The 13,626-nt window shown below is 42.1% G+C and overlaps 1 protein-coding gene across 8 annotated transcripts in view; it reads left to right on the top strand.

Moving 5' to 3' along the window:
• The window catches only part of LOC120387349 (protein yippee-like 2), a 103,421-nt gene extending 91,896 nt beyond the window's left edge, over window positions 1-11,525 (top strand). For 7 of the 8 annotated variants that reach the window (XM_039507984.1, XM_039507985.1, XM_039507983.1 and 4 more), the window contains 3 exons: window positions 4,345-4,388; window positions 5,210-5,318; window positions 6,226-11,525. In XM_039507984.1, coding sequence (XP_039363918.1) covers window positions 4,345-4,388; window positions 5,210-5,318; window positions 6,226-6,315 — 243 coding nt within the window. In that variant the 3' untranslated portion in view covers window positions 6,316-11,525. The remainder of the gene's footprint in view (window positions 1-4,344; window positions 4,389-5,209; window positions 5,319-6,225) is intronic. The other variant, XR_005590126.1, reaches the window with a different exon arrangement.
• Window positions 11,526-13,626: the final 2,101 nt, after the last annotated feature.

Below are 13,626 nucleotides of genomic sequence, written 5' to 3'. Positions count from 1 at the left end.
GCAACATCCTTAGGCAACAGCTGCTGACTAATATTAGTGTCTTTGGGTGGGCAATAAAGGCAGCACACTCAGGTGAGAGTTGCAAGCTTGTGGCTGGAAGTGAAATAGGAAAACCACAGCTGATAGTTGGTGAAGTTGATCATCCTTTGGTGACCTCTTCAAGCTGGTGGAGACCCTTTGCATAGGTGCACTATGCATAGTGACTGTCTATGGTGACTATGTGGAGCATTATTGGCTATACTTCAAACCAGGGGATGAGTGCTTCATTTGGGGCACTATAAGTTAGAGATGCCATTGAGAGAAAATAGTGGTTCTCCAGAACAAAAGGCCCAGAGATCTTCAGGGTCTTATCCAGATCATGTCCTGACCTAAAGTGGAAGGACGGGGCCCACCAGGAGGACACCACAATCCTCTAGCAATTGGCTGGAGTAATGTTCAGGGAGCCTCTGACGCAAAGCTTAAGGGCTTGGTTGTGTTCTTTATTAAAGACTGACTGATAGCCAGCAATAATGGAAACTGCTATTTCTGTTCCAGTAAAACTCTGCTCCCATAGCTGTTGTTATTGGCAAACTCAGTCACTTTGGTGTTTATGGAAAATTATTTACTGGGAGGGAGTGGAAGGTTTGTGAGTTTTAGCTGCTCTCATCCTGCTTTGATTAGTGGCAAGGGCCTGTGTCCCTGAGGATCCCTCCTGCTTGATGCATATCACCCACCCAGGATCCATCCATCCAAATTCATAGAACCTCTATGCAGCTCTTGCAGCCTGGAGAATAAATACCTTTTGCACGTGTGATTGTAGAACACAACACAGAGCCAGCCCCAGTTTATTCCTTCCAAAGGGGAGAGACAGCCTTGGCATGAAGGCCGTTAGCTTACAGAATCCCATCTTTATTTACCCTACATTGGCATAGTGTTCAGTGCACCGAGTATTCTGTAGCACTGTCAGCTCAGATACAGTTAGATTGGGCGGTATCATACAGATGAGAATAACAATAATACAGGATTCCAGTGCTGAGGAGAGATTTAAAGAAGCTGCTCTAATAAATACAATTTCACAAACGTGCTTGAGGCATGTGTCCTAGTTAATTTGCTTCCTGGGAAATGAGGCATTTCTCACTGCACAGGATCCGGGGCTTATGCCAAGAGAGCGCAGAGGTGCCTCAGGCATCTCCTCCGAGCCCACAAACCTCTTTTCCCCAACATTGGCAGCTAATCTTGGGCTTCTGTCTGAATCATCTTGGCAGGCAGCTCCTCTGTAGCTGGCAGGGCCATTGCTGCCATCTGAGCCTCTCATGCAGCTCTAGTGCTGGATATGGTGTTTTGTCAGCTTGCCCCACAGCACTGGTTTTACCCACATGCTCTCTTGCTGCATGCTTGCAGGCATAGATCTTTCCGCAGGCCCCAGGGTGCTGGGACTGAAAAGTAGCTCAGTGCCAAGAAATACACTGAGCTGCAGCCAGAGGGGACGGAACGTGCTCTCTTGTTGAGGGGGGTTTAAACCCAGACTTTAATGAATTTAATCTCATACATTGTTCAGTAAATTTCTCCTGCGTGTATTTGAAATGAATAGGATGTGTGATGCAGGGGTTCTCTCTGGATAAGATCATTAAAGATCTGTGTGCCACCAACACTTACAGCGACGCTTGTGCAGAGAAGAAATACCTCTTGGATTAATCTGACATTTCCAATCACTCTGTATTTTCAAACATTATACCATGTGCTATATTCTCTATGGGAAGATGGAGCCTTCCCTAAACTGAATATAATGACCTTCGTTGTTGGGGGTCATCTGTAGGGATTGAATTTGGCAACCCGGGATCTGAAAACATCTGCTGCTAGTGCCTAAGCTAAAGGACTGGGACTGTTAGCTTAGGTGCATCAGCACTCGTAAACCTTTATACGGGGCTTATCCACTAGAAGGAGAGAGAGAGAGAGACGCATTGTGTTAGCGTAAATTACATGGCATGAAGAGTACAGTGTGGAACAAGGCACTGCGGCTGGGTTGTGGCCTTGCTGTCTGGGGGACAATGGGCACTTTGCCATTTGCTGTGCCCTGTCACAAATCTTGCTGAGTGAATTCCTGGGAGCAGCTTCACGGAAGAACAGGACCTTGTGTAGGGAAGTCTCTCCACAGAGACTTCCCAAGTGATCCCTTCTGTATCAGTTGGAGCCAGCCCCACTGCTGCAAGCTGGTCACTTCCCCCCGAATGAGACAAACTGCCAAGGGGATAAAATTCATTTAAACCTTGAAATCTGCCCTCCTGGCAGAGTAGCCTTTACCCATTCTGATCCAGTAGCTCTCCCTTTGTATTGTCTCCACTCACCTGAGCCTGCCTTTTCTCTTTGACCTGCAAATAGAGCAGTCATAAACAAAAACAAATACGAATGCTTCTACAGGGCACGGTTATGGATGCCACGCCTTTGTCACTGGGTGTGCATGTCATCTATACACAGAGTAATGTTACCTTGTCATTACCTAGTCCACACCACCTCCCTCACATTAACAGTTGTGAGGAGGGAGAACTATGGGGAAGTTCAAAATCTTTAATTCAATTGGCGCTTGTCAAAGCACATTGAAACACAGGTTGTATTGCTCCACTATTAGCTGCTCCTGTCAGCGAGGCATTGTTGCAGGTAATATTACAGGCTAGACACAAATTGAGCTAGTAGGTGCTTGGAAGCAGTGTTATTGAAGTGTCCCAGTCAGAGGTGGTCGTTGCTGCCAACCTTTCATTGCAAAATACTGTTTTATCCTTGTGAAGGTTATATGGCCAGACACTGGGAATGCCACAATTGCTGCTAATGCTGCCAAATGTGACAGTTTCATTGCTCTCTTATCCTTCCCTTTCCTTGTTTGTTTATCTCTACTCAGATGTCTCTTGTCATATGTTTAGGCCAGGGGTCGGCAACCTTTCAGAAGTGCTGTGCCGAATCTTCATTTTTCCACTCTAATTTAAGGTTTCACATGCCAGTAATACAATTTAACGTTTTTAGAAGGTCTCTTTCTATAAGTCTATAATATATAACTAAACTATTGTTGTATGTAAACTAAATAAGGCTTTTAAAATGTTTAAGAAGCTTCCTTTAAAATTAAATTAAAATGCAGAGCCCCCCGGACCAGTGGCCAGGACCTGGGCTGTGTGAGTGCCACTGAAAATCAGCTCGTGTGCCGCCTTCGGCACCCGTGCCATAGGTTGCCTACCCCTGGTTTAGGCTCTGATCCTGAAAAGACTCAGGGCAGGTTTACACTTTAAAAGCTGCAGCGGCACAGCTGCACTACTGTAACACTTTAGTGAAGATGCTACTACACTAACGGGAGAGCTTCTCCCGTCAATATAGTTAATCCACCTCCGCAAGAGGTGGTAGCTAATCAACGGGAGACTCTCGGGGGTTAGACTGGTATAATTGAGTTGCTTAGGGCTGTGGATTTTTCACACCCCTGAGCAATGTAATTTTACTGATATAAATTTGTAGTGTAGACCTGGCCTTAGAAAGGCGCTTAACTATGCATTGTAAGTAATCCCTTTGGCATCTATGGGGCTGCTTAGAGTGCATACATTTAAGTATCTGCATAAAGCTTTGCAAGACTGGGGTCTTAGATTGTCAGCTCATTGGACTAGAGTTGTCTTTTTCAATATATCTATGTACAGCACATAGCACAATGGGGCCCTGGTCCCTGATGAGAATATAAATAATAGTAACAACATGTATTTCTGTGCCTCCTTCATGGATGGAGGCACTTCAAACCATCAGAGCCATGTTCAAAATATTGAAGCAATGCTGTCAGGTAGCTTAGGTCCAAATTTTAGGTTTTGTTTTTAGAAACGCAATTTAAAATAATAATTTGGGGGTAAGGTTTGGTTGAGATTAGAAACCCATAAGCAATGGCATTGAACTGGTGCCTGAGAATCAGGAAGTGAAACTGACCAACTTTTAGTTTTTACCGGAAGTCAGAAAACAAACAAGCATAGAGTTTAATTTGTGAAAAATACATTGGATTTTCACAGTGCTGCAAGGCCTGATAATCTCAAGTGATAATTAAGCAGGTAAGGTTCCAAGTAGGCTGCCAGTGTCCCTTTTAAAATGTGCATGCATTAGAATTTGAGACAGGCTGGTTCAATTTCCATTTCCAGGACAGACCTTCGTTAATCAGCTTTCATCTTCCACGGATGTTTCATTCTTTGCCTTCTCTATCTTGCATACTGTAATAATGTGCATTTCTCAGAACTCCACTATCAGTTGCTCCAACTTCCCTTTGAAGTCAATAACATTGGTATCTGGGTACTGTTCATGCACAGGATGGCTTCCTATCAACCGACTGATTTCTGTTTTCTTGCCTTTTAGTCCTTTCAAGGAAGCCAAGGGCGAGCATACCTCTTCAATTCAGTGTGAGTGTTACTTCATAAATGTCATTGCTCCATCTTTTGGGATACAAATATATATCACCCTGAGGTTAAAATAAGGAGAAACAGTTGCCTTTTTTGTGACAGAAAGGCACTGACTTATGAGCTTGCATCATTGCTTTAGAGTGACTAAAAGGAAACAGCACTAATTCACACCTGACTTTGCCTTTAGGTTTCAGATAAGGGGCTGGAATAAGAGTTTTTTTTGTCATGGGAGTGAGAAATAATCACTTTTCAGGGGATGTGGTGAGGACCAATCAGTCGAAGCTTTGTAAATATAAAGAAGTATACAAGTGCTAAATACTATTGGCTTTTTTTAGAGCTGGCAAATAATTTTAGTTGAAAAGAATCTCCTTTAGACAAATATGGTTTACTGGACATCAGCATTTGCCTTGGGAATACGTGGATTTCAAAAAAATGTCCTGTTTTCCATTCATGAAAATCAAAATGAAGAATTTCATTTCAAATTCAAGATGAAAATTTCACTCTGAAATGTCGAATTATTTAATTTCAGTAGAAAACATTGAAATTCTCCAGCTCAGTGTTTTTAGGAATTTTTCATTTGAGTGAAAATATTCAATATTTCATCTCTTCATTCTGATATGAAACAGAACATAATTTTGAATTATCAAAATTTCTTGTGAAAGGAAAGTTCTATTTTTAGAATAGCTGTAGCATTTATTATTAGAGATTCCAGTTTATATTTTCCAGTACTACAACAAAATTGCTGCAAAGGTTCTTGCAGTGTGCAAAAAGGAAGCAATACTTTGATAGGAACCATATGTTTCTCTTCCCTTCCCTCACAGAGTTAATGTGGGTTGCGGCCCCGCAGAGGAGCGGGTGTTACTAACAGGATTACACGCAGTTGCAGACATTTATTGTGAAAACTGCAAAACCACACTGGGCTGGAAATATGTGAGTATCGTTTATTGTTCGTGTGGATGCCTTTGTCCCTATCCTTTTTGAAGATGTGTGTATGATGAGGCAGAAACCTGGGTTCTGTTCCTGGCTCTTCAGCTGATCTACTGGGTCTCCTCTCTGTGCCTCTGTTTTTCCTGACACCTTTTGTCTGTTTTGAATATTTAGACTGTAAGGTCTTTCTGCCAGAGGCCATATGTTATTATACATAGTCACTGCTCATGTCGCAATGTCCACACTGCTGTTTTTAGCACACTAGCTGAAGTGGAAATAGTACATGTCTGTCTGTTTGGGTGGGAGACACACTCCCAACTGCAGTGAAGCTATACCCTAGTTGCCTCACTGAATGGTTCCCAAACGTGATCCGTGGAGCACTTGCTGGTGGCCTGCAGAGAGGTGGCTGATCACACAATCCTGATTTCTTCTCTGTGTTTCCACTGGTAAATCACATTAAAGACAGCTAAAAATGAATTAGATTCATTCCTAATGTTACTTTTTTCATATAACCAATTATTTGAGCTGCTCTAGGGATGTTACGCATTTGGGACAAGAGGTGTCCACAAGGTAATCTCTTTATAAAGATGTAGTATAGACTATGGGAATAGTTTGAGAACCCTGGTCTAACAGGAGACAGTGAGAGGTTAAGGGACTTACCGAAGTCCAGGCACCAGTGAGCCAGTGGCGTGAGTGGGACTAGAGTCTAGGATTCCTGAAAACAAAAAGTTTCCTGAAAGTCAGCAGGGTCCCATATTCCTGTGCCGTGTGCCCCAGAGCTGAGAGAGGAATGCATGACTCCTGACTCCCAGACCCCTGCTCTAATCACTAGACTGCACTTTCTTTTCCATACCTTTCAAGTCTCCTGCTAACACCACCTTCTCTGTGTGTGTGTTTTTTTTTTTTTTAGGAACACGCTTTTGAGAGCAGCCAGAAGTATAAAGAAGGCAAATACATCATCGAACTAGCTCACATGATCAAGGATAATGGCTGGGATTGAAAGGGAAGAGCCCAGCCAAACCAGCGTGTAAGAGAATGCCATCCAACAGAACATTATATCCAAGAGTGAGAGAGTGACCGAACGCTTGGTTCCATGCATTTAGAGGCTCTGCCATTTGGGAGCATCTTCACACCCTTCTCCATCTTTATTGGTGACTGGCCTCTAAATTTCTGTCTCTCCGTCTCTTTGCTTTTTATCTGTTTGTGAATTGACCCTGGCTGCTTCTCTCTGTGTTCTGGCGTTGGCTAAGAGAATGCACCAAATGCCTGACAGCATTCCATGTTTATGAATGTGAAAGTACAAACTGAAGTTGGCTCTTCATTGGCATTTTATCAGAGGGTCTCAGTGCGGGAGGGAGACCAGAGTTTTGGGCAGGAGGAGAGAAGAAGGGGACGGGGGCAGGAGGGGAAGTAAGCAGGAACGAAACTGCTTTTCCTTTAAGTCCTGGTAACCAAGGTTTGAAACTATGGACAGAAATATACCTCATGACTGCATTCTCTCTGAATCTCGAACCTGCTGTTCCAGAGGCAGAGCTCCAGATTAAGCTGGCTGAGCACAAGTTGTAACCAAAAGCCCCTTGCTAGCTAATTCCTGAAACTGATGTGCAATTCCATCTTTTGATAGGTTGTTTCATACTATTCACACAGTCGCCTTTTGTGAACTTATTGTTGTGGAGCTTGATGGCTAGAGAGATTCCCCAAGCTCTCTCCTTTTGCTTCTCCCTCCTCCTGTTTCATAGCAGATGGGCAAACCGTCCCATCAGAGCATGACTACAACCTCAGCACTGCTAGGGAAACAAAATTCTGATCCTGGGCAACTGAGAGAGGAGGAGTCGAATCATGTAATGTAGTGGGGCTGGTGCTGCAGTTTAGAAGATATGACAGACATGCAAGAACATGGGCATGTGCTAGGAAAATATGTAGGGGGAGAGGGCTGTAGGCAAACTCAGAAACATATGATGCCACCTTAATTTTCCAGTCCTTACTGTGTGCCGTTAGGGCGAATCTGTTTACCATTGGCAATGTTATAGCTTGGGATCCAGTCATCTTAATATGTAATGGGAAAATGGCTTTAATAGGCGCTCTAAAATTTCAGACTCCAGCCATCAGCTCCACTCTTTGAATCCATCAGAGATGTGATGGAACAGTAAATGGCTCTGGTGGCTGTTAATATCGTGTTTCACAGGTGGCTATTTCAAGCCCTGATGTATCCCTCCCAACCTCGACTCCTGGCGTTTTAAAAAACCTGTTTCGTACTCTGGAAGACTGAAACTTAGCATCCCCCAAATGGGGTAGCCTCGGAGTTGTAGGGGGAGAAGAGGTTTTGACATCTAACTGCAGCGGACAAATCCTACTTTAATTTATGTAAATTAATTTTTATGGACCATCTTTATGTTGTTGGTGTGGGAGAGGGGGAGAATGTGTATGAAAGAAGATAGTATACACATAAATGACAGTGCAAAGCTTCCTCTACAACAGTCCAGTCAGTATCTGGTGCAGAACACAAGACTATTTAACTGAATTAGTATTATCCATCAAGTGAATTATTTTTGTTTGTGGAATTCTTTCGAAGTAGGTTAATTCTCGGGGGGAAATCCCTCTCAATCCAAGGAGTGAAAAATGATGTGCAGGGGTTCGTAGCTCCTTATGAAATTGAACCTTCTGATGATTAGAACCTAATGCCGCCTTTTTTTCCAATATTCAGGTTAGCAGAGTTGAAAGGATTTCAAAATCACATTTGCTGTTAAGTGGGGAGGTGTCGGGGGGAATGCAGAGAGAGAGAGACTAGTTAGAAGTGGGATTAGACTTCTATGTTCAGTACCAGTGATTAAAACCTGAATAGCTCATGTGAAAAGTGGGAGTTTTCTCTCCTGCTCACTAGATGAGTGTGGGGTCCATGGCATCACTGGTAACATTTGGTTATTACCCAGAAATAGGTGACAAGATGGAGACTGAGTGTTACCTCTGGAAGGGATGTACCGAATGCCTTCTTTGGCCATTGTGTTAGGAGGTGGCTTCTGCCTTCACCCTATCTGAGGTGAATAACAAGACCACTTCATCTTTGACTTCTGGTAGACTCTACTTCCATCATCCTCATTCCCCTCCATCACCTCTACCTTCAACAAAAAGAATTCCTCAGTACCCATTAGCTTGTTGACTCTGGGATTGGCCTTCTCTTCATTGCCCTTTCCACTCAATGTTTTGTTGGTTTTGGCCAGTAAGGAGTTATTTGCTTTCTTTGAAAAGCTCTTATCTTTCCTTGAAAACAGCCTTTAAAGGGATCTGATCTGAAATGGGAGAAATAAGGGATAACCCACAATAGCTTGTGTGCAGATGGGATACAGAGCCATACCTAGACTCTGCTAATCTTCCCTGAATAAGTATAATTTTATGCACTACAATGATCGCCAATAAAAAGCCAACATGCTTCTAATAATCCCCCAGTATTCAGTCTCAAATACTGCAGCGTTACCCCTGTACATTGTAATTTTTTGCACCATTAGTGTAGGATACGCTGTACCTCTTAAAAATAAGAGCACAGAATAGTGTCAGATGCAACCGTTTTTATTCTTTGTGTACTAAGAACAAGAAGTAATATCTCAGATGGCAATACGCAGTAACAATTTACATAAATTGCATTTTTGATGGCGACCACTGTAAATTTGAATATTTGTGGCCAGATCCTCAGTTAATGTAAATTGGCTTAGTTTCCTTGACTTCCGTGGTGCTACACCGGTTTAAATCAGTTGAGGATCTGGGCCCACGTGCACACGCAGGCACACACTTGACTGTAGGTTAATTTTTATACACTGTACAAAGAGATAAGTTCTCCCTCATGTGTCAGCTAAACCTAAAGTGCTTCTTATGATGTAAGGTCCACTGTTAACTCATCTGTGACCTGCTGTATTAAGACATATGATAGTATTGGGAGTTGAAAACAAAACAGAGTGATTAAATTTATAGGCTATAACAATCAGGGCATTCTCAGTTGATTCGTTGCAAAATAATAGATTCAGAACATCGCCAAAGAACCACACCACTTGCATGTCATTGGTCGAGTCAGTTAACGGTAGCCAGTTAGTTACATCGAAGGATGGGCAAGGCATGCCCTTCATTTCCAACGTGGAGCTGCAGTACAGAGAGTGAGCGTGTCCCAGCATCCAATGTCCAGATCACAGTGGAGCACTGCATACTGGGATTTGTAGTCTCCATGAGTGGCAGCCTCAGCAAAAATGAAAACTGCAAGTTTTGCTCCATTTTCTGCCCCCCTAGCATCCCCCTCTTTAGTTTCTAGCAAGCTGCCACCAAGGCCCTTTGGTAATGCAAATTCTGGGCACCCCTGAGTTTACATCACAGCCAGTGTACCCCAAAGCTAAACTTTGGTAGGTTTTAAATGTTTTGCTCAGGCGGATTATCTTGTGTGGAATCGTGACCCTGTAATAAATATTCAGATGATAATATATACAGAACATAATAAGAATTATCTTGTGAAATATACTTTTGTAAATAATATTTAATTTTTTAAAAAAATAATATATTTGGTGCTGTTTTCTCAGAACCCACCCCTGAGAGCACTTTTTTTGTTTTGTTTTTAAATTATACTGTTTCCTCTGTCTTAGTTGGAAAATATGCTTAAAGGGAAACAACAATCATAAATAGCTGTTTTCTTAAGTTGCTACACTTTTCACCTGGACAAGGCAGAAAAAGGACGAATAACCTCTAGTTCCATCCGGCAGAAATTACCTCCTATACAAGCCATTGTCAGGTTACAAACAGGCCCCCAATTCAGGAAGGTGCTGAAGCATGTGTGTAACTTTAGGCACATCTGAATGCACATGTGTTTAAAGGTATTCACATGCTTCAGTACCTTCCTCAGTCAGTGCCTGAGGCCCCTGACTTGCAATTGGATCCACATGGGAAGACCTTAATTCCTACATGGAGTCTCTTTAATGTCAGTGGGGCTCCGTGTAAGTGCATAGATCTGCCTAAGTCGATCTGATTGCAGGATCTGGCCTGAAATATTCTTTTGCACCAGTATTGGTTAGAATGAAATAAATAATGAAGATTTAGAATGTGGAAGTGAATTTAAGTTGCAATCTCAGAATCTTTATTTCCCATTGCTTGGGGCAGTAGGGGGCAGGGGACGGAGAATTCTAACTAATCAGGAATTCTAATTTGCTTTGCAAATATTTTTGGATGTGGATCCTGGTTTTAATTTTGTTTTTAATATAAATAAACCAGGCTGCTACATAGTGAATTCAAGTAAAAGTTTACATCTCTGGCAGTAAAGTTATTTCCCCTCTCCTCTTTGTCTTTTTTCCTTCCCCACTCCCCCTTAATTTTTATTTCATTGGTCTTCTTGTTTATCTCAAAGTGGACCAACAGCACAAATCATTAGACTGCGTTTTGTTGAGTAAGGAGCTATTTGCCGTGCTGAGTAACTGTTGCACACACTTTTTTTTTCTCTTTTTGGTGCACACATTTTAAAGGCAACAAAACCTGCACATGGACTCTGTGGTTCTTGTGAGGATCAGCAAAGAATTTTCTTTTTATGCATTTTCCTAATTGATACATGAGTGTATTAATCATGCATTTCGTTTCTATATGAACCAGTTCTTGGACAAGCATCCTGTTGGATAAACAGATTTGAAATGCAGAGCTCAGCTAAGTAGTAAGAGCTTTCCTTGCCAGATGAGAGGCCTGAGAAATGGAACGTTCAGAAACAAAAATGTTACGCATTGATTTGGAAGAATCTTGTTTTAAAAGAACAAACAGGAAGGGAAAATAAAATCACACTTAATATAAAACCAAAAAAATTGACATTTAAATGCAAGCAGAATGATGTTGTGTAAGGTACGATCACAAATAAGCTATTCTCGTAGTTACAAACTGTACCCATCCTTTGTTTTGTTTTTCATAAAGAAATGGGAATGCTTTCCCACTGACAAAATGAAGAGACGATATTTCCAATACCAGCCTGTCTATTGATGCTCTTGTGTTTACAAACTGTGTATACTTTTATTTCTTTGTTTTGATTTAACTATATTTTTGGCATATTCTTTCAGGTCATATTGCTTCGGTAATAAATGCAATTGTTTGTTTTTAGATAATTTGTATTCACCTCTTTGTGTCTTTGTACATTGTACATAGTTCTTCAGTATTAGAGAGAGGCATACTGTTTGTCAGATTTACAATATGTGTTGGTGCTCATTTGAGAAAATAAAGTTTTCAAATATTAAAAGCGTGGATCTACTTTTCTGTTTTCGTCCCTAGGACCACGAACAAAGTGGAAACTGACCAAAGGGGGACGGAATTCAGTTGACCTGTAAGTTTGAAAAGACCTAAATCACATTATTGTTGTTTGTATTAAAATTGGACCAGTTAAGGTCAAGGCCCTATTGTCCCAGGGGCTGGACCAACATAATCCCTGCCCCAAAGCGTTTACGATCTAGTGTGATGGGACAGACAAAGGGTGGGAGGGGAAAAAAGGCACAGATGAAGTGATTTACCCAGAGTCACACAGCTGGTTACTGGCAGAGCCAGGATTAGAACCTAGGTCTCCTGACTCCCACTGCCTGTCCGCTACACCAGTCTGCCTCCCGTCATCATTATTAATTATTATTTTTATTCTGTTATTGTGATGGTAGGAACTTACAGGCCCTAAGCAGGATCAAGGCCTCTCTACTTGGATTGTACAAACACAGAGGTAGATATAATCCCTGTCTCAAAAAGCATAGGCTGCGGGGCCATGGCCAAACCACTTTTTGGCTGGGCCAAACCTGAGCTGCACTGCAACCCTATGCACCAGGTCACAATGCCACTCACTCAGATTTGGGGGGTTGGGTGAAGGGGCTTATGGGTCAGTGGGGTCAATCTGCTTCTGGGTCGGGGGGGAGCACCTGAAAGGGGAAGAGGAAGGTGGGGGGAAGGGGCAAAACTGTGGCCCCTTCACTTTAAATGGTGCTCCGCAGCCCCTGCTGAATAGTTTACATTATAAGGCCCTGATCCTGGAATCGGATCAACACAGACTTCCAGGGGCTCCATACAGGTTCAGAGGTTTGCCTGTGTGAATCCAATTCTAGGATCAAGGCCCAAGATTGAAGCTTTCCTTAACTTTTCTTTATTTTGTCTCCCACATGGTGTGAGGGAAGGGTTTTAACATCCTCCTCTTACACTTTCCAATTCAAGGTGTCTTTCCCTCTCAAGAGGCCTGATCCTCCAGTTCTTCCTCACCCCAAACTCCCCTTGAGAGCTGCTCACTTTTTAAAAAATCTAGATGGTGACACCAAGCTGGCCAGCCTCATTTGGTGATTCTCAGTCGCTTGTGGATGGCTGTTCTCTTTGTTCCTTTTGTTGAAATTAAAAGGAAAAAAAATACTCTTGAAAGGTTTCTGCTCACGTGAGGTTTGTAAAATCCCTCCCTACCCTTCTTTTTGATTAACAAATACCTAAGTTTCAAGCCTGAACGATTGGTTGTGTCCCTCTCGTATACTCAGGTACAGCCAGTTTTAAGTTGTAAGAGCAAATATTTAACCGGTACACAAAGGCATTAATTGCAGCATGTCCTGCCTTTCCCTTTCCACACAGTCAAATGTCAGAAGTTTGTCATAGTCATTTCATCCTGTCACTCATCAAGCATTAGTGTCGTTAATTGGGATTTGGTGAAACAAATGCCGAGCTTTCAAACAAATGCTGAGCTTTCAGACACCAGGAGGCAAATTCACTTGGGCAGATGCTTAGCCAATGGTTCTCAACCAGGGATACATATACCCCTGGGGCACACAGATCTTCTAGGGAGTTCATCAACTTACCTTAATACTTGCCTGGTTTTACAATGGGCTATATAAAAAGCACTAGCGGGAAGTCAGTACACACTAAAAATTCATACAATGACTTGTTTATACTGCTCTATATACTATACACTGAAAGGTAAGTACAATATTTATATTCCAATTGATTTATTATCTAATTATATGTTAAAAATGAGAAAGGAAGCAATTTTTCAGTAACAGCAGGCTGTGATACTTTTTATGTCTGATTTTGTAAGCAAGTAGTTTTTAAGTGAGGTGGAACTTGAGGGTAGTCAAGACAAACCAGACTCCTGAAAGGGGTACAGTAGTCTGGAAAGGTTGAGAGCCCATTGGCTTAGAGTGTCACAAATCTCTCTCTCTCTCTCTCTTTTTAAATAAAATTATTTTGGCTGACTTGTACGTGAAGGAGGCCCCAATCTGACTTAAATGGGAATTTTGCCTGAGTAAAGACTGCAGAATTGGCATCTCAGAATGATCTGTAATTGGAATTAATTAATTTG

This window comes from Mauremys reevesii, linkage group 20 (assembly GCF_016161935.1).
Source record: "Mauremys reevesii isolate NIE-2019 linkage group 20, ASM1616193v1, whole genome shotgun sequence".
Lineage (NCBI taxonomy): Eukaryota > Metazoa > Chordata > Testudines > Geoemydidae > Mauremys > Mauremys reevesii.
This window is presented reverse-complemented; position numbering and strand designations above follow the sequence as displayed.